The sequence below is a fragment of the Bos mutus genome, chromosome 3 (assembly GCF_027580195.1).
Source record: "Bos mutus isolate GX-2022 chromosome 3, NWIPB_WYAK_1.1, whole genome shotgun sequence".
Classification (NCBI taxonomy): domain Eukaryota; kingdom Metazoa; phylum Chordata; class Mammalia; order Artiodactyla; family Bovidae; genus Bos; species Bos mutus.
The window spans coordinates 99,708,199-99,734,967 of NC_091619.1; the positions used below are offsets into that span (position 1 = coordinate 99,708,199).

Consider the following 26,769-nt stretch of genomic DNA (forward strand, 5'->3'; position numbering starts at 1 on the left):
TCATTTCACAAGCCTACTTGTGTCCTGAAGTCTTAAACATGAATCATATTATGATTTTTAAAACTCTGTGGGACAATATCTATGTAGGGGTGGTGGGATATTTTTACATTCATCTAGATTCCCACATCCACTGATAGGATGGCATAGGAAGAGTTTTCATTTTAGAAATATTACTCTGACTGTCTTGAAGGTTACATAAGATGGAGTCCTCTGATTTACAGAGGCCAATGAAGAGACAATTGCAGGCTTTGGGATAGACTAAAATTGGATCAATAGGAAGGGAGAAGCATGAACATGGAACTGGGATTTGAGCTAGGTAGGGTACATGACGGAGAAGGCAATGGCACCCCACTCCAGTACTCTTGCCTAGAAAATCCCATGGATGGAGGAGCCTGCTAGGCTGCAGTCCATGGGGTCACAAACAGTTGGACACGACTGAGCGACTTCCCTTTCACTTTTCACTTTCATGCATTGGAGAAGGAAATGGCAACCCACTCCAGTGTTCTTGCCTGGAGAATCCCAGGGACGGGGGAGCCTGGTGGGCTGCTGTCTATGGGGTCGCACAGAATCAGACACGACTGAAGCCACTTAGCAGCAGCAGCAGCAGGGTACATGAACTTTTTTTTTTTTTTCAGGACTCCACAACTGAAGCTCAGCTATCAGGCAATAGCCAAGAGGCTTCAGGAGACTCTTACCCTGACGCAATGGAAGAGCTTGAGGCATTTTTCCAGGAACTCAATGACACATATGGGACAGAAACCTCAGCAGCACCAGAGGCAGAACTCTGTGTACCCCTGACTGCTCATGAAGAGGACAACCAAAAGGAGCCCATGCAGAACCAGGTGAAGAGGCTTTGGACTCACAGTGGTGATTTATATGTGTCCTAACATCCCTCAGACGCTTCTTGTGCAGAACTAACATCAACCCACGTTAAAGCCTGTGATTTGCCCCGTGGAAACTTAGGCAAGATCCTTTTTGACCCAAGGTGACCTCTTTTGAGGACAGTAGACCAGCAGTAACATCCCAGATGTCAGATGTCACTGACACCCCAAACACATCCTGAGCTTTTAGAGGCTGGATGCAGACCTAGAGCTGGGGGAGTGAAAATCAGAAATCTTTCATTGAGTCCATTTTCTCTGAGGTCCTCACAGTTATATCTGTCAGAACTCACTATGGAGTTCTCTATTCTTGAGGAGCTTTCAGTTAAGTAATGGAGGAAGGGAAGCAGACTGGCATGACACTATTTCAAGAGTGAGAATGGGAGGAAAGGAAGTGCCAGATTAAGGTGTCATTAGAAGTTGACTTTCCACGAGGCCTTCATCTCTGAAAATCCATAAGTTTCCATGGTCCTTCTTGGTGGAGTGTCTCCATGGTGACATTGGCCTCATGAGCATATCCTATTTCTACACCTCCAAGTGACAGTGGCCTTTGCTCCACTGTGGCTGGGAAATTTTCACTTAGGTTCAAGCATGATTATACATAAAAGTTAAATTTAAGGCCATCTCTCATTTCTATGGATTTTGTTCAGAAGAAGACTTGAGAATGTCCTCAGCTTACTTATTCAATGGATGTATCATGATAAGTTTTGATTATAGTCCCTGGGCGAATCAGCATAGCTGTCTCTCTGCTCTGAGAGTCAGGACAAGGTGGAAGAGTCTGGGCTTTCTTGGCAGGGATGAGAATGGGAGATCATATTTAGTAATACAGGCTACAGTCACTGAGACAGTTTGCTGAGAGAGGCAAACTGAGAAAGGGACCAGACGGGGATATGGCAAAACTGAGCAGACTGATCAGAGTACGACAAGAGCTGCAAGGAGGCACACAGGGTGAAAAGGTGTGAGACTACTGACATTGTGGCTTTTGGCAGTCAGTTGTAAACCTTCTACCAGATGTTTAGGAAACCTATATGCCCAGTGATGGTGGGTGTGTAGAATTAGAATTTGAACTGGGTACAACATCTGACAGGTGGCTCATTCGGTAAAGAATCCGCCTGCAATGTAGGAGACCTGGGTTTGATCCCTGGGTCAGGAAGATCCCCTGGAGAAGGAAATGGCTACCCACTCCAGGATTCTTGCCTAGAAAAATCCCATGGACAGAGGAGCCTGGCAAGTTATAGTCCATGGGTTTGCAAATATTGGACATGACTTAGTGACTAAACTACCACCACCACAACATCTGAACTTCTAATTCTTTTTTGCAGAAACCCACAACTGAGGATCTAGTTCAGTTATCAGGCAACAGCAAAGAGGCTTCTATGACATCTTACTTTCTGACACTTGAGGACATTGAGGAGTTTCTCCAGGAGGTCAATGAGACACATAAAACAAGAAGCCCGGCTGCACCAGAGTCAGACGTCTGTGTACCTCTGACTGCCCATGATGACGTCAGCCAAAAGGAGTCCCTGCAGAAGCAGGTGATGAATTTTTTGAGGCCCACAATGATGATTTATGCATGTTCTGTCATCCCTGGGACAGTTTTTGTCCATGTTAAAGCCTTACTTTGCCCCTTGGAAACCTAAACTGACTTTCTTTTTGACCCCAAGGTGACGTCCTTTGATGAGAGAAACCCTGCAGCAGCATCCCAGTTGATGGATGTCACTGACACTCTCAAGACATTCATCACTGATTGTCAAGCAACAGCCGTTAATGCAAACAAGTTGACAGTCCCCAGTGAGAATAGCCAGATGAAGACCCTCAGTGATGACCAGAGCCTCTATGGAGGCCAGATGACCTTCAGTGGGGTCCAAACTGCCTATCTGGGTGAGATGAAGAAACTCAGTGATGAAGACACTCCCCACCGAGTCTATATGATGCCACTTTCCTCAGCATCACTGCTATATCCTAGAATTCTGTATGTTGCCAGTTCTCATTTGATCCAAGGACAACCTGTAGAAACGCAGAAGTGGAATCCCAAGATTCAACGGTGTCCATTGCAGAAGAGGCCTGACATTTTGAGGCCCTACATCTGCACCTATAAGAACTGTGGGAAAGCGTATGCCAAATCTTCCCACCTGCGGATCCATGAGTGTGTGCACACAGGTGGGTACAGACTGAAGGATGGGGGTGTCAGGAAAATAACTAAAGGCCTCTGCCTTTACAAAATGTTGGGATCATTTGAGATCATTGCCACCTCCCTCTAAGTCTGGGACCCAGAAGACTCTAGAAAAGGTTGGCCAATCTGAAAGGGTATAAAAAGCAGTCCTAAGAACAGACTCTAGTTCTGCTCCAGAGGCAACCTGGCTGCAGCATTTTGTGGTGTTGACTGCCTGGGATGATGGAAGAAGTGGAGGGCTTTGTTTGAGCTCTTAGGATGGTCCTGACCCTACCTCTTCTGGGACTGTCTCTTTATGCACTCCCATAGTCCCAACAGATGACCCCCACTCAACCTTCTCTACCCACCACTACCTTCCTGCTTTCCCTCCTACTTTTCTTTTTCTCTTCCTCTTCCTCCTTCAGCCCTCTAGCCTATCCTGCCCTCCTCCTCTTCCTTTCCTGTACATACCTTCCAGTCCTGTCTTCTGTCTCTCTCTGTCCCACCCCAACATGCCCAATGTTTTTCTTCTCCATTCTTTTCCAACTTCCCTGTCCCATGCTACCTTGAATCATGACAAGTCTCCCTTTCTTTCTTGGTTCCAGGAGAGAAGCCCTATAAATGTAACGTGAATGGATGCACATGGGCATTCTCCCGTTCGGATGAGCTCAACAGACACAAGAAAAGGCACACCAGGGAGCGGCCCTATCTGTGTACTATATGCGACAAAGCCTTTGCCCGATCTGATCACTTAAAGCAGCATCAGAGAGTCCACAGATGAATTTCTCCCATGATGACGAACCCAGCAGCCTTTGAGGAAAGGACTTGAACTGAAAGAATCTCCCTGATAAGACTTTGCTAGGCACCTAGCACTGTGCCAGCACATAATAGATGCTTAATATTAGTCGTAAATTTTAAGGTTTTCATTAATTTTTGTATAAATGTAATGTATAAAGAATATGTGTACGCATTTCAGTAGAATCAGAAGCACTCTACATTTACTTTTCTGTACATAGTGAATGTTTTCATCAGTGTGTTATGAATCCTTGTGTAAATCCTTTATTTCTTTATTCCTTGTTCAGTTCAGTTCAGTTCAGTCGCTCAGTCGTGTCCGACTCTTTGCAACCCCATGAATCGCAGCACGCCAGGCCTCCCTGTCCATCACCAACTCCCAGAGTTCACTCAGACTCACATCCATCGAGTCAGTGATCCCATCCAGCCATCTCATCCTCTGTCGTCCCCTTCTCCTCCTGCCCCTAATCCCTCCCAGCATCAGAGTCTTTTCCAATGAGTCAACTCTTCGCATGAGGTGGCCAAAGTACTGGAGTTTCAGCTTTAGCATCATTCCTTCCAAAGAACTCCCAGGGCTGATCTCTTTCAGAATGGACTAGTTGGTTCTCCTTGCAGTCCAAGGGACTCTCAAGAGTCTTCTCCAACACCACAGTTCAAAAGCATCAATTCTTCGGTGCTCAGCCTTCTTCACAGTCCAACTCTCACATCCATACATGACCACAGGAAAACCATAGCCTTGACTAGATGGACCTTTGTTGGCAAAGTAATGTTTCTGCTTTTGAATATGCTATCTAGGTTGGTCATAACTTTACTTCCAAGGAGTAAGCATCTTTTAATTTTATGGCTGCAGTCACCATCTGCAGTGATTTTGGAGCCCCAAAAAATAAAGTCTGACACTGTTTCCACTGTTTCCCCATCTATTTCCCATGAAGTGATGGGACCAGATGCCATGATCTTCATTTTCTGAATGTTGAGCTTTAAGCCAACTTTTTCACTCTCCACTTTCACTTTCATCAAGAGGCTTTTTAGTTCCTCTTCACTTTCTGCCATAAGGGTGGTGTCATCTGCATATGTGAAGTTATTGATCTTTCTCCTGGAAATCTTGATTCCAGCTTGTGTTTCTTCCAGCCCAGCGTTTCTCATGATGTACTCTGCATATAAGTTAAATAAGCAGGGTGACAATATACAGCCTTGACGTACTCCTTTTCCTATTTGGAACCAGTCTGTTGTTCCATGTCCAGTTCTAACTGTTGCTTCCTGACCTGCATACAGATTTCTCAAGAGGCAGGTCAGGTGGTCTGGTATTCTCATCTCTTTCAGAATTTTCCACAGTTTATTGTGATCCACACAGTCAAAGGCTTTGGCATAGTCAATAAAGCAGAAGTAGATGTTTTTCTGGAACTCTCTTGCTTTCTCCATGATCCAGCAGATGTTGGCAATTTGATCTCTGGTTCCTCTGCCTTTTCTAAAACCAGCTTGAACATCAGAAAGTTCACGGCTCACGTATTGTTGAAGCCTGGCTTGGAGAATTTTGAGCATTACTTTACCAGCATGTGAGATGAGTGCAATTGTAGAAATCCTTTATTCCTTTAATAGAAATCCTCTATTTCTATTTGTACATGTAAAGATGTCTTATGTAGATAATTGTAATGCATGCATAGTTGAAATGTGTTAAGAAATTAGCATTTCAGTGGGAGGTGGGAAGGAGGTTCATATGTCCACCTATGGCTTGTATGGCAATGTATGGCAGATATCAAACCAATACCTTCAATTAAAAAGAAAGAAAGAAAAAAAGAAGAAAGAACGTAGCATTTCATATCTGAGCACCTCATTTCTTTCTTTGGAGGTCTATTTCTACGGAGTTACAAGGAAAGGGACGCTTGGTCACTTCCAGTGTCAAGTGGTCTCGTTGAATGAAACTCATTTGGATGAACTTCATTAAAGAGTTGAACTTCCTGTCTTGGCTGTTTTTCTCTAAGGCAAAGTGTCTCTTTTCCCCTACTGCTTTCTCAGGATACAGCAGGTGGGGGTGTTGGAGGAGGAGGACTGCTCAAGTGCTGGCTGCCAGGGGAAAGATGTTTCCTTTCCATGGGGCCTCAGGCTTCTGCTGACATGTCTGCAGCTGCAGTGACCTGGGGTCTGTTGCTCTTGTCCTGGGCATGACTGAACACCTGCTCCTGAGGAGCTTAGCCATCTTCATCTGCTGTTTAGGTCCTTCTCCCACCTCTTGCAGGCCCTGTCCTCTTAGGTCTGACTTGAACCCTCATCCAAGTACCAGTTTGAATAATATTCCTTTGAGAAAGTGTCTGGGTAAGCCCTCCATTTATTTCCAAGTTTGGGACCACTCAGAAAGGCACTTTCTACTGCAAGACTTCAAAAAGCAAACTGAAAATCCCAGGGCTTCAGTTTGCCCTGCAGCATTTAAAGTTCTATTTGACCCACCCACTCTCACTCCAGAGGCCCCAGGAGCTAGATTCCTGGGTCTTTGAGGTCTCACATTAATTATCTCATGGTATTAAATATGATATGAATTAATATAAGTAGAAAAGTAAACATCTGTGAGAGCCCATCACCCAATGGCCTGCACTCAGGTACTGAGATGATCAATCAGGACAATGAGCCAACCTGAAAGTAGAGATCAAGCCTTTATTCACTTACTGCTGGAAAGTGAGCAGGGAGCCAAAAGAAGAGGTGGCAGCTCTCCAACGTTCCTTCTTTACTTGTGAAACACCAGGCAAGGGTTACATTACATACAGTTATGGGGGAGTTCTCTCACTGCCTCCAACAAAAGACCCCTACCATTTTGTGGAAGGGAGAGAGAGGTGGGAAAGGGGAATTCTAGGAGTGGAAACATATTGAGTCAGATGGGAAAAGAATGCTTCAGCCAAGACCCCTAGTAAGGAGGTGTGGGTGTCCTTGCAGCCACTTGCTTCAGAGATTTGCACTGCAGGGATCTTCCCCAGGTCTGGTGTAGGGAGGGGAGCTTCCAGCATGAAGCCATCCATAGTCTTGTAATGACCTGGCCCAAAAGATCACAAATAGGTATTGACCTCCTGGAATTGCACTCCTTAATTCAACCCCTGGGTCCTTTAGGATCTGAATGAGAAGCAGAGGTTACACCATCAGGTCCTCTGTGAGCCAGACATTGAGGGGGTGTGACCATGCTGACTGGTGAGTACGAGGGCCATGATCTAAGCCACTCCAAGTCGAATGATTAGGCCTGCCTGGAGGAGTGAGTGAGGCCATGAGCCCCCATGTTTGTTAAGCAAGATAAAGATGGCCTATAACCCATTAGGGTCTATTCCAGAGGGCCAGAAGGACTTCTGTCTCAGCCTCCTAATGGACTGGTCTAATTTGCCAGTTTTCTTGATCCAAGTGTTGGCAATGGCACAGATCCCCTCCTTGACTGGGCAGCTGGAAGCCAAGGACTAAGCAGTTAGCCAACACTACTCAGGCCAAGGAGTGGGGGCTGTTCTGTTGTGCCTCCAGTGCTCAGAAAGTATCACTAATAACTTCAACAAGGGCCGAGGGCAGGTTGCATAGAACTTTTTAATAATTAGAGGCTTCCAGCAGGGAGAGAAACTACCAGTCTGGGCAGAGTAGGAGAGTAGGAAGCAGGCCACCACTAGTGTGGCCAAAATTCTCTGGTGGTGGGTCTTCCACTGCTCTCCCAGATGTTCCAGTGGCCTCCTTCTCTGACAGGAGTGAGCTCACATTTAGGGAGGCGTTTTGCTCCTGCAGAATCCAGTTGCATCAACAAAGAATGTCACACTGATGGTGCTGGTGCACTTGAGGTACTAGAAAGGCCCTAATTGCCTATCAAAGGAGATGCACTTTTCAAACAAATCAGAGTTGATGAATCCAAAGCCAACTAACACAACTGGCCTATGACACTGTTCTCCTGCCCTAGATTCCAACTGGTGATCTTGAAGATTGTGGAGACATGTAAGACAAGAGTAAATGTGAATAAAGGGGTCCCAGGAAAAGGGTGACTGGGTGGGCCATTGGATGGCTTCCTCGCATTTCATTGGTAGAGTCCCACTCTAAGGAAGCAGCCTTTCTGGTAACCCAGTAGACAAATACCACCAAGATCCCCAAATGGGTCAGTGGGAGGGCACCAGTTCCAAAGCCTCCCACCAAATACTGGCCCCTCTCCTCTCCTTTTGTCTCTTCCTTCCCAACCAAAGTGTACTGTGTCAGGGCACTTTGAAAGAGGGGGCCTGTGGCAATGCACCCCATTTTTAGATGCTCCATCACAAGGTGTACGAAAATAATCTTTGTCATGGTAGAGGCAAACTAACCAAGTCTCTATCTAGGTCTCTTTGAATTACTATAGAAAGTGATCCTGAAGGACTTTACCTTCTTTTCTGGAAACCATGAGCCTCAATAACACATGAGTTGCAGAAAGTCTACCAACACCAGGGACCTGCTCACAGTCACCAACAGTCACTGCCTGCAACTAGAAAGCTTGGCTTTGGCTTCTCCAACATCCACCGTGCACCTGCTTTAACCATAGGTGAAGAAAATGCATCGTCCTGAAGTAAAAAGAACATCTGCTTTGAGGGTAGGGATCAATGCCACCTTCCTATGACACCGATGCTAGAGCTCCCTGAAAGAGTCCCTTCCCAGATGCCAAGGCCATACTGACTTACCATATGCATGCTAATTTCTTTCTTTTGAAAACTTGAAGGAATATTTGTCATGTTTGATGTATGCTTTTGTTCTGAGAGATATAAAACTGTGCTGAATGCCACGTACCTCCGGAGCACTGTCTTCCTTGGTAGAGACTGAACTCCCAGACTAGTCCTCAGTATGGCTGAAATAACACTCTCTTCTACTCCTTATGTCAGACTATGTAGTGATTATCTGGGTTGACAACCACTCGAATAGTACCAGTCAAGGGTCAGATGTTTGCAGGTAGACAGTGATGTTTTTACTGTTGTGCTTTTGTGTGATCAGACATATATGACTCTTTGTGACCCCCATGGACTATAGCCCACCAGGCTCTGTCCATGGGATGATCCTGGAAAGAATACTGGAGTGGGTTGTTATTCTTCCTCCAGGGGATCTTCCTGACCCAAAAATGGAAACCACAGCTCCTGAATCTACCACTGAGCCACCTCGGGCCCCAGACAAAAGTCTTCTACTTTCTTATGGACCTGGGAGACCCAGAGAGGAAGAGGAAAAAGGGCTAGATATGGAGAGATATGAGTCATAATGAAGAAATGTGCCTCACCAATGCCTCTAGTTAAAGAGGCTTATGGATGGAAGTGAGCAGGCAAGAAACAAATCTTTCATCAGCCTGTCTGATCTTAGGGGCCATGGGTCAGCTTCAGAAAGTGCAATGCCCTGCTATGCACCACATCCCATGTGGGGAGGGTAGCTTCCCCCAGGAAACCAGCCAAGGACAGCCTTAGGGTCAGCCCTGAAAAAAAATCATGCATAGGGCTTGGACTTGAGCCAGAATCCTCACCTAATTTAAGAATTGGAATATTACTGACACTTTTTGTATCTACTCATGTGCTTTTCCCATCTAACCCTCTGTCTATCATCTAGGAATAACTACTACTCTGAATTTTGCATATATATATATATATATATACACACACACACACCTCCCCTTGATTTACCTTCTATGGATTTAGTACAAATGTATGTATTTTAAAAATGTATAGCTTTGGGAACTGGCTATCTAGTGGTTAAGACTCCAGGCAGCACAGATTTTATCCCTGGTCAGGGAACTAATGGAGAAGGAAATGGAAACCCACTCCAGTATTCTTGCTGAGAGAATCCCGTGGACAGAGGAGCCTGGTGGGCTGCTGTCAATAGGTTTGCACAGAGTCGGACATGACTGAAGCGACTTAGCAGCAGCAGCAGCAGCAGCAGCAGGGAACTAAGATTCTGAGTGCTGTGAGGTGTGGCCAAACAAACAAATAAACAAAAGACCCTCGATAACAACCACCAAAAAAAAATTTAATGCGTTATCAACACACTGGGGTGGGAAGGAGACCAAAGAAATATGAGCATGCACTTGAGTCTTTTATCAAGTGCAACCACCATAAAGAGAAAAGATAATACACCATTCTTCATTATCCAAATTTAATCTGCTGGACAGTGAATTTTTAGACATTAACCTAAATATGAAAAACAGTAACACATTCCCACCCCATTAAAAACCCCAGCCATTTTCTTGAAATTTCACTACAACTAAAATCCATTAAGGATTTTACATTATGTCAAGCAGTGGAATGCGAAGTCAAGTGGGCCTTAGGAAGCATCACTATGAACAAAGCTAGTGGAGGTGATGGAATTCCAGTTGAGCTATTTCAAATCCTGAAAGATGATGCTGTGAAAGTGCTGCACTCAATATGCCAGCAAATTTGGAAAACTCAGCAGTGGCCACAGGACTGGAAAAGGGCAGTTTTCATTCCAATCCCAAAGAAAGGCAATGCCAGAGAATGCTCACGCTACTGCATAATTGCACCCATCTCACATGCTAGCAAAGTAATGCTCAAAATTCTCCAAGCCAGGCTTCAACAGTATGTGAATCGTGAACTTCCAGATGTTTAAGCTGGATTTAGAAAAGGCAGAGGAAACAGAGATCAAATTGCCAACATCCGTTGGATCATCGAAAAAGCAAGAGAGTTCCAAAAAAACATCTACTTCTGCTTTATTGACTATGCCAAAGCCTTTGACTGTGTGGATCACAATAAACTGTGGAAAATTCTGAAAGAGATGAGAATACCAGACTACCTGACCTGCCTCTTGAGAAACCTGTATGCAGGTCAGGAAGCAACAGTTAGAACTGGACATGGAACAACAGACTGGTTCCAAAACAGGAAAGCAGTATGTCAAGGCTCTATATTGTCACCCTGCTTATTTAATTTATATGCAGAGTACATCATGAGAAATGCTGGGCTGGATGAAGCACAAACTGGAATCAAGATTGCCAGGAGAAATATCAATAACCTCAGATATGCAGATGACACCACCCTTATGGCAGAAAGTGCAGAGAAACTAAAGAGCCTCTTGATGAAAGTGAAAGAGTAGAGTGAAAAAGTTGGCTTAAAACTGAACATTCAAAAAACTAAGATCATGGCATCTGGTCCCAACACTTCATGGCAAATAGATGGGGAAGCAGTGGAAACAGTGACAGACTTTATTTTTTTGGGCTCCAAAATCACTGCAGATGGTGACTGCAGCCATGAAGTTAAAAGACACTTGCTTGCTCCTTGGAAGAAAAGTTATGACCAACCTAGACAGCATATTAAAAAACAGAGACATTACTTTGCCAACAAAGGTGCATATAGTCAAGGCTATGGTTTTTCCAGTGGTCATGTATGGATGTGAGAGTTGGACTATAAAGAAAGCTGAGCGCCAAAAAATTGATGCTTTTGAAGTGTGGTTTGGTGAAGACTCTTGAGAGTCCCTTGGATTGCAAGGAGATCCAACCAGTCCATCCTAAAGGAAATCAGTCCTGAATATTCATTGGAAGGGCTGATACTGAAGCTGAAACTCCAATACTTTGGCCACCTGATGTGAAGAGCTGACTCATCTGAAAAGACCCTGATGCTGGGAAAGATTGAGGGCAGGAGGAGAAGGAGAAAACAGAGGATGAGATGGTTGGATGGCATCACTGACTCAATGGACATGAGTTTGGGTAAACTCTGGGAGTTGGTGATGGACAGGGAAGCCTGGCGTGCTGCAGTCCATGGGTCGCAAAGAGTCGGACAAGACTGAGCGACTGAACTGAAAGCAATGGAAGAATAAAATACAGAATGTAATAAAAGAGTAACTCTAAGATATAAGCGAACACTATATGGGACTCAAGGGCTGAAAGAGGACAAGCTAAGGAGTAAAGGCAAGCTTGGAAGATGAGCCCTCTCTCTGAGATTGGGGTTCAGATCTCATTGAAGAAGGTATAGCTGCAGAAGGTGGATGGCAGACAAGTTTGCAGGTTTGTAGTCATTGCAAAAGCAGAGCTGGTCCATAGTCACTGATCAAGCAGGAAGGAACCCTCCAGGATTCAGGTGAGCTGTAGAAAGGGGCTGGGTGCCTGAGAGGGAATAGAGGCGCTAGTGTGGGCTGAGGCACAGAATACAGTGTCCATGGTGGGAGGGCTGTGGTGTTGGGGGAGTCAGAGGAGACAACCCTGGGAGTTAGCAGAGGGCCTGAAGGCGGTGATGTGGGTGGGAGGCCTGCGGTGTGCAGCGTCTGCATTGACAGGGCTGCGGGAGGGTGATCACCGGGCTCTGCTCTATCTGCAAGGTCAACAAATAGTAATGTGGAGCCAGAGGATGAAGAGACAGACCAGAGGGATAAAATAGAAAACCTATAAATAGGCACAAGGACATATCAGAAATAAGTACAAAAGTGACAAATCAATAGAAGAAAGATGAACTTTAAGAAATTGTGCTGGAGGAGTTCTGTGGTGGTCCAGTGGTTAGGATTCTGGGCTTTCGTTGCTGTGGTCTGGGTTCAATACCTGGTCAGAGAACTGGCTGCAGTGCAGCCAAAAAAAAAAAGAAAGAAAGAAAGAAAATGTTGGTATAGTTGTTTAACTTAGTAGCGAAAGCTGAAATTAAATCTGTAATTCATTCCGTATGTAAAAGTAAACACAAAGGGATCAGGTATTTAAAAGTAAAACATGCAACCATATGGGCAACTGAACAACAAGCACCAGAAAAAAAACAGGTGAATTCCTCTATGTTGCTGTCCAGTCAATAAGTCGTGTTCCACTCTTTGCAAGCACGCCAGGATTCTCCATCCTCCACTATCTCCTGGAGTTTGCTCAAGTTCATGTCCATTGAGTTGGTGATGCTATCAACCATCTCATCCTCTGCTGCCCTCTTCCCCTTTTGCCTTCAATCTTTCTCAGCAGCAGGGTGCTCATTTTCCATTGAGTTGGCTCATATAACCAGAATTTATAGAAAGAATTCTAGGACTCAGGTCCAGATGCAATAAAAGAAGAGAGTTGGTAAAACTGTCTTTATGAAAATAAAAATCTTTCACAGGGCAAACAATAGAGAGATTAACAGGCAGACAGATAAAACCAAGAGACAACTGGCAAACTCTAAAAACTGAGGGGAAAATATACCAAAACCCAGAGGAAAATATGGACAAAATCACTGAATAGACAATTTACATGAAAATATACTTTAATAGCCTGTAAATATATGAAAAGAAATCTATCATTTATAATTTGAAGGGTAAAAATGAAAACTACAATTAAAGAATGAAGGCAGTGAAAATGGTGAAGGACCTTCTAAAATTCTCTCCTCCATAAAATAATGACAATGGATTAGAATAAAAAATTTTAAACTCAAGAAATTCATCACAGACTTGAGACTGGGGAGCATTTATATGAGAAAAATGGCTGACATGAAAAGAACAACAAGCTCTGTGGTATTTCAGCTTGTCCTGTTTCCATCCATCAAAGTTCCTTGTGGACTTGAAAACTAGCAGCCTGGCAGCCACTGGAGAGGACAGAACAAGGCTGGAATTCCTGTAAAGCACCCCTTCCCAGAGAACTCTCATTATTTGACCTATCTGGTGGGTCCCTGGAAGACCCCAGTTGCAAAACTGACAATATTTGACCAGACTCAAAGTTTGCCTGGGGCAAACACCATTTTCTCTGGGGGCATTTATTAAAAATCACTCTAGGTATTTTTTGAACATCACATCTGCCTGAGGCAGTGGGTAACAGATCTGATACTTCACACACTTCTTCCTAAAAATCAAACAGAGAATTGAGAGTAAATAAAAACAGCTCTGGCGGCGCTGGCCTCAGAGGCTGAGGAGAGCTGGAGGAGGTAGCGGCAGCGGGAAGTTGTTGCACTTTGGTGTCAACTGCGATTCATTAGAGATCCTTTCTCAGACTCCAGCTAGAAGTGAGTGTTCATGTAAGCGAGGCCGCCATTCTGCTTTGAACACCTCAAAAGGGGAGAACGAATTTATCAGGGGTGAAAAACAAGAGCTTGCTAGAAGCCAAAGAAAATAATAAAAAGTCCAGCACTAGGGCCCTTCCAAATTGGGAAAGGAGTACATCAAGGCTGTACATCGTCACCCTGCTTATTTAACTTATATGAAGAGTACATCACGCGCAATGTCGGGCTGGATGAAGCACAAGCTGAAATCAAGATTGCTGGGAGAAATATCAATAACCTGAGATACGCAGATGACGCCATCCTTATGGCAGAAAGCAAAGAACTAAAGAGCCTCTTGATGAAAGTGAAAGAGGTGAGTGGAAAAAGTTGGCTTAAAACTCAACATTCAGAAAATGAAGATCATGGCATCTGGTCCCATCACTTCATGGCAAATAGATGGGGAAACAATGGAAACAGTGAAAGACTTTATTTTGGGGCCTCCAACAACAATGCAGATAGTTACTGCAGCCATGAAATTAAAAGACACTTGCCGCTTGGAAGAAAAGCTATGACAAACCTAGCTGCTGCTGCTGCTAAGTCGCTTCAGTTGTGCCTGACTCTGTGCGACCCCATAGACAGCAGCCTACCAGGCTCCTCCGTCCCTGGGATTCTAGACAGTGTATTAAAAAGCAGAGACATTACTTTGCCTACAAAGGTCCATTTAGTCAAAGCTATGGTGTTTCCAGTGGTCTTGTATGGATGTGAGAGTTGGACTATAAAGAAAGCTGAGCGCTGAAGAATTGATGCTTTTGAACTGTGGTGTTGGTGAAGACTCTTGAGAGTCCCTTGGACTGCAAGATCAAACCAATCAATCATAAAGGAAATCAACACTTAATATTCACGGAAGGACTGATGCTGAAGCTGAAGCTCCAATACTTCAGCCACCTAATGTGAAGAAATGACTCATTGGAAAAGACCCTGATGCTGGGAAAGATTGAAGGCATGAGAAGGGGACGACCAAGGACAAGTTGTTTAGATGGCATCACCGACTTGATGGAAATGAGTTTGATCAAGCTCTGGGAGATGGTAAAGGACTTGGAGGCCTGGTGTGCTGCAGTCCATGGAGTCACAGAGAGTCAGATACAATCGAACAACTCAAAAACAGCAACAAGGGCTCCTTCTACCAAATGCAGCAACTGCTCTGATGAGAAGTCGAAGGGTCGCTCTAAAGATAAATGGGCCTCCAACGAGTCAAGCGAGAAGGAAAGACGGTGGAAGAGGTTCCGTGCTTCTGGTGGTGGTAGCACCAGGCCCAGCTCCAGCCACTCCAGAAGTCCCAGCACCTCCCGTGGCTCCAGCTCCAGAGGCTCCTCAGGCTCTCCGAGTCCTTCTTGAGGCAGACAGGACAACAGACGGCATTCTTGTTACAAATCCCAAAAGGGATGAAAAGAGAAGGAAAAGGAAGAGCCCTTCCCCTAAATCCACCAAAGTCCACAGTGGGAGGCTCACCAGGAATGTGACCAAGGGTGACGTCATGGAGATATTCTCCACCTGTGGAAAAATTAAAATGACTGACATGTCTACCAAAAAGATGCACCCCTGTCTGTCTAAAGGCTAGGCTTATGTGAAGTTTGAGAATCTGGATGAGGCTGGGAAGGTTCTGAAAGCACATGGACAGAGGAAAAATCGATGGCCAGAAGATCACTGCTACCGCTGTGCTGGCTCCCTGGCCTCAGCCATCCCCCAGGCAAGTCAGCCCTCCCAGGAGAATGCTCCCATCGACTCCCACGGGGTGCAGGTCACCCATCACCCCCTCGGATGAAGGAGGTTGCATTCCCCCCATCCTCCACCTAAGCCCCTTGCCACTCCCTCTATATGAGCCATTCCATCTCCAACACCTCTGGATAAGCAGGGCCACCAAAGTTCTGCCCCTGTGACTTATATCTCATCCAGCTCACTTTTGCCTCTTTCGCAGCTGAAGGAGGATCCATAGGAAATAACTCCCTCCCTCCCTCTGAGGTAGGCTTCCAAGGTGAAGGCAGCAATTGAGATGTTTCCCAGGTGGCAGGGTTCCAGCTGCAGAAGTGTTGTTGGTTTGGGATAATGCTTGTAAAGATGCAAGGATGAGCAGAGGGTTCTAGGTGGTGGTACCGTCCCAACCTGGGAGCATGTTTCCCCATTCCACAGATGACCTGAGTCCTATCTGGTTATCTGTGTGGCGGAATCCCACAGGGAAGGGCATGCCTAGCTGTCCTTCCTGGTAGCCTGGCCCTGCTCCCCTGCCTGAGTCCTCTTCTGACCTCTGGATCTAAATACCCTGTTATCTGCCCCAAATGGTTCTTTTCACATGTATTCACATGCATGCATACACACGCACACACACACAAACATACACACGTCTCTCTCTCTCTCTGAAATTGGTAAGTTGACAATGATAACTGCCTGGTCATCTCAGAACTCCTTTTGTGTTGGTATTCATGGTATTGGTGCAGGTTACCTTAGCAACATGCACACTGCTTTTTTGGCTTTTATTGTACAGTCAGTACTATGAATTTTGTTTTGAGTTTTGTAACTTTGCAGCATTTTAGATAATATTGTGTTTTTACTTTGTTGGGCAGAGTAAAAGAGTTCTGTTGAATAAACGTATGATTAGAGAAGGCAATGGCAACCCACTCAAGTACTCTTGCCTGGGAAATCCCATGGATGGAGGAGCCTGGTAGGCTGCAGTCCATGGGGTCGCTAGGAGTTGGACACGACTGAGCGACTTCACTTTCACTTCCACTTTCATACATTGGAGAAGGAAATGGCAACCCACTCCATTGTTCTTGCCTGGACAATCCAAGGGACGGGAGAACCTGGTGGGCTGCTGTCTATGGGGTCTCACAGAGTCAGACACGACTGAAGTGACTTAGCAGCAGCAGCAGAATGCAAAAAAGAGAGAGGGGGCACCCTAGAAGACAGTAGTGTTTCCAGGAAGCTTAAGCAGATGATGAAAGAAGGAAGGAAATAGCTCAGAATAAAGATTCTACTTAGAGAAGATCTAAGAATCAGAGAAAACAATCAGAAATAAAAGTGCCATGTACTAAAGAAATGGCTCTACACTGTGCAAATAAAAGAGGACAGTCTTGAACTGAAAATTACTTTTAATACCTAAATTTCCCCACCTCATACACCAGAAATTCCTTTCAAATAAATGGTCCAGAAAAACCCAACACATTCTAAACATAAACAAGAAAAATCAAACCTTGATACAAAGATATAAGAATTGTTAAAAATGAGAAGCAATTATTTTTGTCAGACAAAAAGACAATTAAAAAGTCCCTCTCATGTGCTTAGTCTCTCAGTCATTTTTGACTCTTTTTGACCCCAGGGGCTGTAATCTGCCAGGGTCCCCTGTCCATGGGATTCTCCAGGTAAGAATACTGGAGTGGGTTGCCATGCCCTCCTCCAGGGGATTTTCCCCACCCAGGGATCAAACCTAGGTCTCCTGCATTGCAGGTGGATTCTTTATTATCTGAGCCACCAAAGGAAGCCCCTCGAAATTCCCTGGCAGAGGAAAGTTGCAAAAGAAGAACCCAACCTGAATCTCAAATACTTAAATAGGCAATTGTCAATATGGGGGAAGGGGGTCACAAGAAACAAAGATGCAAAAATACAAAAATGGACCAAACTAAAGGATCATATTAAATGTGGCTTACTTAATAAAGCAAGAAATAGACTGAAAAAGACAAAGTGATCTCAGAAATGAAAATTAAATTACAGGGTGTCAGTGAGAATAAATAAGATGGAAATATAATAAAGGGTATAGAGAACAAAACGAAAGGAACTCTAGTTGTGCAGAGCCAGGGCTACTTCCTACTTGTGCTGTCTAGGCTTCTCATAGCAGTTGCTTCCCTTGTTGCAGAGCACTGACTCTAGAGTGCTGGCTTAGTAGTTGAAAAACACCAATACCATATACTAACACATATATATGGAATTTAGAAAGATGGTAACGATAATCCTATATGCAAGACAGCAAAAGAGACACAGATATATAGAACAGTCTTTTGGACTCTGTAGGAGAAGGCAAGGGTGGGATGATCTGAAAGAATAGCATTGAAACATGTATATTATCATATGTGAAACAGATCACCAGTCCAGGTTCAATGCATGAGACAGGGTGCTCAGGGCTGGTGCACTGGGGTGACCCAGAGGGATGGGATGGGGAGGGGGGTGGGAGGGGGGTTCAGGATGGGGGACACATGTAAACACATGGCTGATTCATATCAATGTATGGCAAAAACCACTACAATATTGTAAAGTAAAGTAATTAGCCTCCAAATAAAATAAATAAATTAAGAAAAAAAAAGTAGTTGTTGCCCCAAGGCATGTGGAATCTTGCCAGACCAGAGATCAAACTTGTGTCCCTCACATTGGCAGGCAGATTCTTAGCCACTGGACAACCAAAGAAGTCAAGGAACTAATTTTTTAAAATTCTAATTCAAGAAAACATTTGACGTTAAATAGGATTCATCTGCATATATTTAAAAGGCACCATCTTTACCTAGAGAAATCAACTTAGTACAGTTAACTCTGAGATGTATCCTCATAGAATTCTTAAACTTTAAAAGTAAAAAATAATTCTTCCATAAGAAGAATTTTTTTCTCCTTTTCTTCAAGCAGAAAGACTCAAGTGGAAGCAATCAGTTTGAAATCATGCTCTTGATGTAAATAATCAGTAAAAACAACAACAAAACAACAACAACAAACAAACAGTGGAATAACACCTACACAAGGAAAGAAATTGTGGAACGCTTTACCTATAATATCAAGGCTGTTGGAAAGCAATTTTAAACAGGCCAGAATTTAGGGAATATTGTTCCCATTAGCTCTTCCTGAAAGGAGGTGGAGATTGAGCTGCAGAGGAGCGAAATTTTCTTATGTTTTTGAAGTTAAGCTAGTATAATTTCAAATTAGAGTATAAAACTTTATAATGTGAAACCTAGTCCCGGTGGTAGGCACAAGTTAATGGCTATACGATATATACAAAAGAAAGGAATTAAACATACCAAAGGTCAACTAAATATAAAAGAAGACAGTAATAGAGGAAGTGAGGGACAAAAAACACTAGGAAGCATATAGAAGAAAACAGGCAGCAAAGTGGTAGAAGTGAATGCCCTCTTGGCAGTAATTACTTTCACTGACTAAACACTCCAAAGACACAGGTTGGTAGAATGAAGTAAAAAAACATGATCCAACTAAATGCTGTCTACAAGAGAACCCATTTAGATCCAAGTACACAAACAGATTGACAGTGAAAGAATAGAAAAGATAGTCCCCACAAATAGTAGCCCAAAGAGAAGTAACTATGCTGATGGTAGACTTTAAATCAAAACAGTTTACAAGAGACAAAGCACTTTATTACATATTTTTTAAAAAGGTTCAATACAACAAGAAGGTAATTATAATTACAAACATTTAAGTACATAATCGGAGAAGGCACTGGCACCCCACTCCAGTACTCTTGCCTGGGAAATCCCATGGGCAGAGGAGCCTGGTAGGCTGGAGTCCATGGGGTCGCACAGAGTTGGACACGACTGAAGTGACTTAGCAGCAGCAGCAGCAAGTACGTAATAACAGACCACCAAAATATATAAAGCAAAAACTGAAGGAAATGAAGGAAGAAATCGTCCTACAATAATATAGTTGGAGATGTCAATACCACACTGTCAATAATGGATAGAACCAGACAGAAGTTAAGTAAGAGAACTTAAACAACACATAAAACCAATGAGTATTAGCTAGAGAACCAACAACAGAATAGACATTCTTCCCACCTCCACATGGGACATTCTCTAATGCACACAATTTAGTAAACCACAAATCAATTCTCAATAGATTTTTTAAAAGATGGATACAGTTACCAAGTATTTCCTCTGACTATAATAGAATGAAGTTAAAATCAATAACAAAAGGGAAACTGGAAAATTCCCCAAACTGTTTGAATTAAACAACCAACAGGTCAAGAAAGAAATCAAAACAGAAATAAATACCTAGAGATAAATGGAAATTTAAAAAAAACTTTTTATTTCCATAATAATGAAAATACACAATGAAAATTTGCAAGATGTTATAAAAACAGTACTAAGAGGGAATGCTCACTTTAAAAAGGAAGAAACATATCAAATCAACAATCTAAATGTTTACCTCAAGGAATTAGAAAAGAGCAAACTAACCCAAAGACAGTTTAGGAATAAATAAATATTAGAGCAGAGATAAATGAAACAGAAAAAGAATATAAGAAATCAATGAAACCAAAAGCTGATTCTTCTAAAAGCTTTACAAAATGGACACACATTTAGCTAGAATGCTTAAGAAGACTATTTGAATTTTGACAGGTTTTCCACTATTGTTTTGTTTGTTTAAAATTCCAGTCCAGGATCCCATATTGCATTAATCAACGTGCTTCTTTGATCCTCTCCAATCTATGGTAGTTTCTCTATTTCCTTGTTTTTCCCCATCAGGACTTTTTTTTTTTTCCTTTTTCAGTTTTTTAAAAATATAAATTTATTTATTTTAATTGGAGGCTAATTAATTTACAATATTCTATTGGTTTTGCCATACATCAACATGAATCCACCACGGGTGTACACGTGTTCCCCATCCTGAACCCCCCTCCCACCTCCCTCCCTGTACCATCCCTCTGGGTGATCCCAGTGCACCAGCCCCAAGCATCCTGTATTATGCATTGAACTTGGACTGGCGATTCGTTTCATATATGATATTACACATGTTTCAATGCCATTCTCCCAAATCATCCCACCCTCTCCCTCTCCCACAGAGTCCAAAGGACTGTTCTAGACATCTGTATCTCTTTTGCTGTCTTGCACACAGGGTCATCATTACCATCTTTCTAAATTCCATATATATGCGTTAGTATACTGTACTTGTGTTTTTCTTTCTGGCTTACTTCACTCTGTATAATAGGCTCCAGTTTCATCCACCTCATTAGAACTGATTCAAATGTATTCTTTTTTAATGACTGAGTAATACTCTATTGTGTATATGTACCACAGCTTTCTGATCCATTCGTCCACTGATGGACATCTAGGTTGCTTCCACGTCCTGGCTATTATAAACAGTGCTGTGATGAACACTGGGGTACACGTGTCTCTTTCAATTCTGGTTTCCTCAGTGTGTATGCTCAGCAGTGAGATTGCTGGGTCATAAGGCAGTTCTATTTCCAGTTTTTTAAGGAATCTCCACACTGTTTTCCATACTGGCTGTACTAGTTTGCATTCCCACCAACAGTGTAAGAGGGTTCCTTTTTCTCCACATCCTCTCCAGCATTTATTGCTTGTAGACTTTTGGATTGCAGACATTCTGACTGGCGTGAAATGGTACCTCACTGTGGTTTTGATTTGCATTTCTTTGATAATGAGTGATGTTGAGCATCTTTTCATGTGTTTGTTAGCCATCTGTATGTCTTCTTTGGAGAAACGTCTGTTTAATTCTTTGGCCCATTTTTTGACTGGGTTGTTTATTTTTCTGGAATTGAGCTGTAGGAGTTGCTTGTATATTTTTGAGATTAGTTCTTTGTCAGTTGCTTCATTTGCTATTATTTTCTCCCATTCTGAAGGCTGTCTTTTCACCTTGCTTATAGTTTCCTTTGTTGTGCAGAAGCTTTTAATTTTAATTAGATCCCATTTGTTTATTTTTGCTTTTATTTCCAATATTCTGGGAGGTAAGTCATAGAGGATCCTGCTGTGATTTATGTCAGAAAGTGTTTTGCCTATGTTTTCCTCTAGGAGTTTTATAGTTTATGGTCTTACATTTAGATCTTTAATCCATTTTGAGTTTATTTTTGTGTATGGTGTTAGAAAGTGTTCTAGTTTCATTCTTTTACAAGTGGTTGACCAGTTTTCCCAGCACCACTTCTTAAAGAGATTGTCTTTTCTCCATTGTATATTCTTGTCTCCTTTGTCAAAGATAAGGTATTCATAGGTGTGTGGATTTATCTCTGGGCTTTCTGTTTTGTTCCATTGATCTATATTTCTGTCTTTGTGCCAGTACCATACTGTCTTGATGACTGTGGCTTTGTAGTAAGCCTAGAGTCAGGCTGGTTGATTCCTCCAGTTCCATTCTTCTTTCTCAAGATTGCTTTGGCTATTCAAGGTTTTTTGTATTTCCATACAAATTGTGAAATTATTTGTTTTAGCTCTGTGAAAAATACCGTTGGTAGTTTGATAGGGATTGCATTGAATCTATAGATTGCTTTGGGTAGTATACTGATTTTCACTATATTAATTCTTCTGATCCATGAACATGGTATATTTCTCCATCTATTAGTGTCCTCTTTGATTTCTTTCACCAGTGTTTTATAGTTTTCTATATATAGGTCTTTAGTTTCTTTAGGTAGATATATTCCTAAGTATTTTATTCTTTTTGTTGCAATGGTGAATGGAATTGTTTCCTTAATTTCTCTATTTTTTCATTGTTAGTGTATAGGAATGCAAGGGATTTCTGTGTGTTGATTTTATATCCTGCAACTTTACTATATTCATTGATTAGCTCTAGTAATTTTCTGGTGGAGTCTTTAGGGTTTTCTATGTAGAGGATCATGTCATCTGCAAACAGTGAGAGTTTTATTTCTTCTTTTCCAATCCGGACTCCTTTTATTTCTTTTTCTGCTCTGATTGCTGTGGCCAAAACTTCCAAAACTATGTTGAATAGTAGTGGTGAAAGTGGGCACCCTTGTCTTGTTCCTCACTATAGGGGAAATGCTTTCAATTTTTCACCATTGAGGATAATGTTTGCTGTGGGTTTGTCATATATAGCTTTTATTATGTTGAGGTATGTTCCTTCTATTCCTGCTTTCTGGAGAGTTTTTTTTTTTAATCATAAATGGATGTTGAATTTTGTCAAAGGCTTTCTCTGCATCTATTGAGATAATCATATGGCTTTTATTTTTCAATTTGTTAACGTGGTGTATTACATTGATTGATTTGCGGATATTGAAGAATCCTTGCATCCCTGGGATAAAGCCCACTTGGTCATGGTGTATGATCTTTTTAATGTGTTGTTGGATTCTGATTGCTAGAATTCTGTTAAGGATTTTTGCATCTATGTTCATCAGTGATATTGGCCTGTAGTTTTCTTTTTTTGTAGGATCTTTGTCAGGTTTTGGTATTAGGGTGATGGTGGCCTCATAGAATGAGTTTGGAAGTTTACCTTCCTCTGCAATTTTCTAGAAGAGTTTGAGCAGGATAGGTGTTAGCTCTTCTCTAAATTTTTGGTAGAATTCAGCTATGAAGCCATCTGGACCTGGGCTTTTGTTTGCTGGAAGATTTCTGATTACAGTTTCAATTCCCATGCTTGTGATGGATCTGTTAAGATTTTCTATTTCTTCCTGGTTCAGTTTTGGAAAGATGTACTTTTCTAAGAATTTGTCCATTTCTTCCACGTTGTCCATTTTATTGGCATATAATTGCTGATAGTAGTCTCTTATGATCCTTTGTATTTCTGTGTTGTCTGTTGTGATCTCTCCATTTTCATTTCTAATTTTATTGATTTGATTTTTCTCCTTTTGTTACTTGATGAGTCTGGCTAATGGTTTGTCAACTTTATTTATCCTCTCAAAGAACCAGCTTTTGGCTTTGTTGATTTTTGCTATGGTCTCTTTTGTTTCTTTTGCATTTATTTCTGCCCTAATTTTTAAGATTTCTTTCCTTCTACTAACCCTGGAGTTCTTCATTTCTTCCTTTTCTAGTTGCTTTAGGTGTAGAATTGGGTTATTTATTCGACTTTTTTCTTGTTTCTTGAGGTATGCCTGATTGCTATGAACCTTCCCCTTAGTACTGCTTTTACAGTGTCCCACAGGTTTTGGGTTGTTGTGTTTTCATTTTCATTCATTTCTATGCATATTTTTTTATCTCTTTTTTGATTTCTTCTGTGATTTGTTGGTTATTCAGCAGCGTGTTGTTCAGCCTCCATATGTTGGAATTTTTAATAGTTTTTCTCCTGTAATTGAGATCTAATCTTACTGCATTGTGGTCAGAAAATATGCTTGGAATGATTTCAGTTTTTTTGAATTTACCAAGGCTAGATTTATGGCCCAGGATGTGATCTATCCTGGAGAAGTTTCCATGTGTGCTTGAGAAAAAGGTGAAATTCATTGTTTTGGGGTGAAATGTCCTATAGATATCAATTAGGTCTAACTGGTCTATTGTATCATTTAAAGTTTGTGTCTCCTTGTTAATTTTCTGTTAGTTGATCTATCCATAAGTGTGAGTGGGGTATTAAAGTCTCCCACTATTATTGTGTTATTGTTAATTTCCCCTTTCATACTTGTTAGCATTTGTCTTACATATTGTGGTGCTCATATGTTGGGTGCATCCCATCTGGACATTTTTGAAGGGCACTGGCCAGATATTTTATAGAATGTTCCTCAGTTAAAGTTTTTCAGAAGGTTTCTATGACTAGGTTGGATTTGTGCCCTTCTTAACCACAGAGGTGAAGTGTCCTGTTAGGGTATATGACATGAACATGACATTACTCCTGGGTAGAGACAACCTGATGGCAGCCCTGACATTTTTCTTTTTGTCTTAACAATCTTTTTCACACTGTGGGAATAACAAATCAAAGCAGTTTTTACCATACTGTTGAGCCACTCTGGAAGAATTAGGAGCCTCATAGTTTTTTTTTCTAAAATTCCTTTTGGGGTGCATTGCCTCAGGATGCCCAAGCAGATGGGCAGCAAACCTTTGGTGATATTCAGTGTCTCTCTGGGCAGTCTCACAAGCAAAAATAAAAATAAGTTCAAAATAGTTGCCACAGAAATAATCTGGATGCAAAAGAGAGCAGGATCCAGCAGAAAGCTAAGATTAAGTCAAAAGTGCCAGAAAAACTGGTTAGTTCACAATCATAAGAGCAAAGGTGACTGAGAATGAGAAATGGCTATATCCTTGCCTATGTTACTAATTAGTTAGAATATTGTATTATATCTCACCCAAGATAGATGAGTCATGGTGGAGAGTTCTGACAAAATGTGGTCCACTGGAGAAGGGAATGGCAAACTACTTCAACATTCTTGCCTTGAGAACCCCATGAACAATATGAAAAGGCAAAAAGATATAACACTGAAAGATGAACTCCCTAGGCCAGTAGGTGTCCAATATGCTACAGGATAAGAGCAGAGAAATAGCTCCAGAAGGAATGAAGAGGCTGAACCAAAGTGGAAACAACGCCCAGTTGTGGATGTGTCTGGTGGTGAAAGCAAAGTACAATGCTGTAAAGAACAATATTGCGTAGGAACCTGGAATGTTAGGTCCATGAATCAAGGTAAATTGCAAGTGGTCAAACAGGAGACAGCAAGAGTGACCATCGACATTTTAGGAATCAGTGAATTAAAATGGACTGGAATGGGTGGATTTAATTCAGATGACCATTATATCTACTACTGTGGGCAAGAATCCCCTAGAAGAAATGGAGTAGCCAGCATAGTAAACAAAAGAGTCTGACATACAGTACTTGGATGCAATCTCAAAAAGGACAGAATGATCTCTGTTCATTTCCAAGGCAAACCATTCAATATCACAGTAATCGAAGTCTATGCCCCAACCACTAATGCCGAAGAAGCTAAAGTTGAACAGTTCTGTGAAGACCTACAAGATCTTCTAGAACTAATACCAAAAAAAGATGTCCTTTTAATCATAGGGGACCAGAATATAAAAGAAGGAAGTCAAGAGATAATTGGAGTAACCGGCAAATTTGGCCTTGGAGTACAAAATGAAGCAGGGCAAAGGCTAACAAGAGAATGCATTCTGCCAAGAGAATGCATTGGTCATAGCAAACACCCTCTTCCAACAACACATGAGATGACTCTACACATGGACATCACCAGATGGTTAATAATGAAATCAGATTGATTATATTCTTTGCAGCTGACAATGAAGAAGCTCCATACAGTCAGCAAAAACACGCTGGAGCTGACTATGGTTCAGATTGAAAGTGAAAAGTGAAAGTGAAGTTACTCAGTCGAGACCGAATCTTTGCGACCCCATGGACACCAGTCTCCTCCATCCTTGGGATTTTCTAGGCAAGAGTACTGGAGTGGGTTGCCATTTCCTTCTCCAGGGATTCTTCCCAACCCAGGGATCAAACCCAGGTCTCCCACATTATAGACAGACACTTTACCGTCTGAGCCACCAGGGAAGTCCATGGTTCCTCTTGCCCTCCACTCACTCAGAGGCTACAGCTCTCTTGGGATCACCACTGTATAATCCTAAGGGATTTGATTTAGGTCATACCTGAATGACCTAGTGACCCTACTTTCTTCAATTTAAGTCTGAATCTTGCAATAAAGAAAGTAGGGTCACTAGGTCATTCAGGTATGACCTAAATCAAATCCCTTAGGATTATACAGTGGTGATCCCAGGAGAGCTGTAGCCTCTGAGTGAGCGGAGGGAAAGAGGACTGGAGATGCCCAGGAGGACAGGTCTTCCAGCAGCCTGAGCAGAAGCAAGGATCTAGATGTCGGCCCAAGAACCCAGGAAGGCTCCTTCTGCCTTTCGGCTCAGGTGAAGGGACGTGTGCTGCTTGCTTTTTAAATTTTAAAGACCGGAGGCTGGAGGGGCGCCCCTTGAGCAGGTCTATGAATGGTTAAAGCCTGGGTGCTTGTTATAGGCAGTGGGGACCAGACGCGGACCTGGAGCGGAGTTGCAAGAGGGTCGGAAGTCACGCAGTGATCCAGAAGTGGATCACTGCGCCGGGATGAAACAAGTTAAAGTGACACTTGGGGATGGGGGAGGGGAGATGGAAATTATTTCTAGGTGATCTCATCAAATCCAGGATTTCACCCTGGAGGTACTTCTGATTCTGTTTACAGCCAAGAGATGAAACTCAGAACTCAGTGGCTGATTGGATCCTGGGTTGACACCTCTGATGTGTTTAAGGACCTGGATTACAAACACTAAACCTTTTGAGTTCAAATCTAGAACATGTGACTGACTCTCGGTGTGACCTCGGGCAACCTGTTTAACCTCTCTGAGCCTCACTTTCTGCATCGTATGCTGACAGTTATAAATTCCACCTCATAGGACTA

At 42.5% G+C, this 26,769-nt stretch overlaps 1 protein-coding gene across 1 annotated transcript in view; it reads left to right on the forward strand.

The window, feature by feature from the left end:
• The first annotated feature begins 704 nt into the window (after positions 1–704).
• Positions 705–26,769, forward strand: part of KLF18 (KLF transcription factor 18) — a 37,356-nt gene continuing 11,291 nt past the window's right edge. Inside the window, 10 exon segments of the mRNA XM_070362408.1 lie at positions 705–842; positions 2,201–2,413; positions 2,543–2,759; positions 2,880–3,038; positions 3,636–3,799; positions 13,764–13,833; positions 14,854–15,118; positions 15,120–15,351; positions 15,353–15,515; positions 15,664–15,707. Coding sequence (XP_070218509.1) covers positions 705–842; positions 2,201–2,413; positions 2,543–2,759; positions 2,880–3,038; positions 3,636–3,799; positions 13,764–13,833; positions 14,854–15,118; positions 15,120–15,351; positions 15,353–15,515; positions 15,664–15,707 — 1,665 coding nt within the window.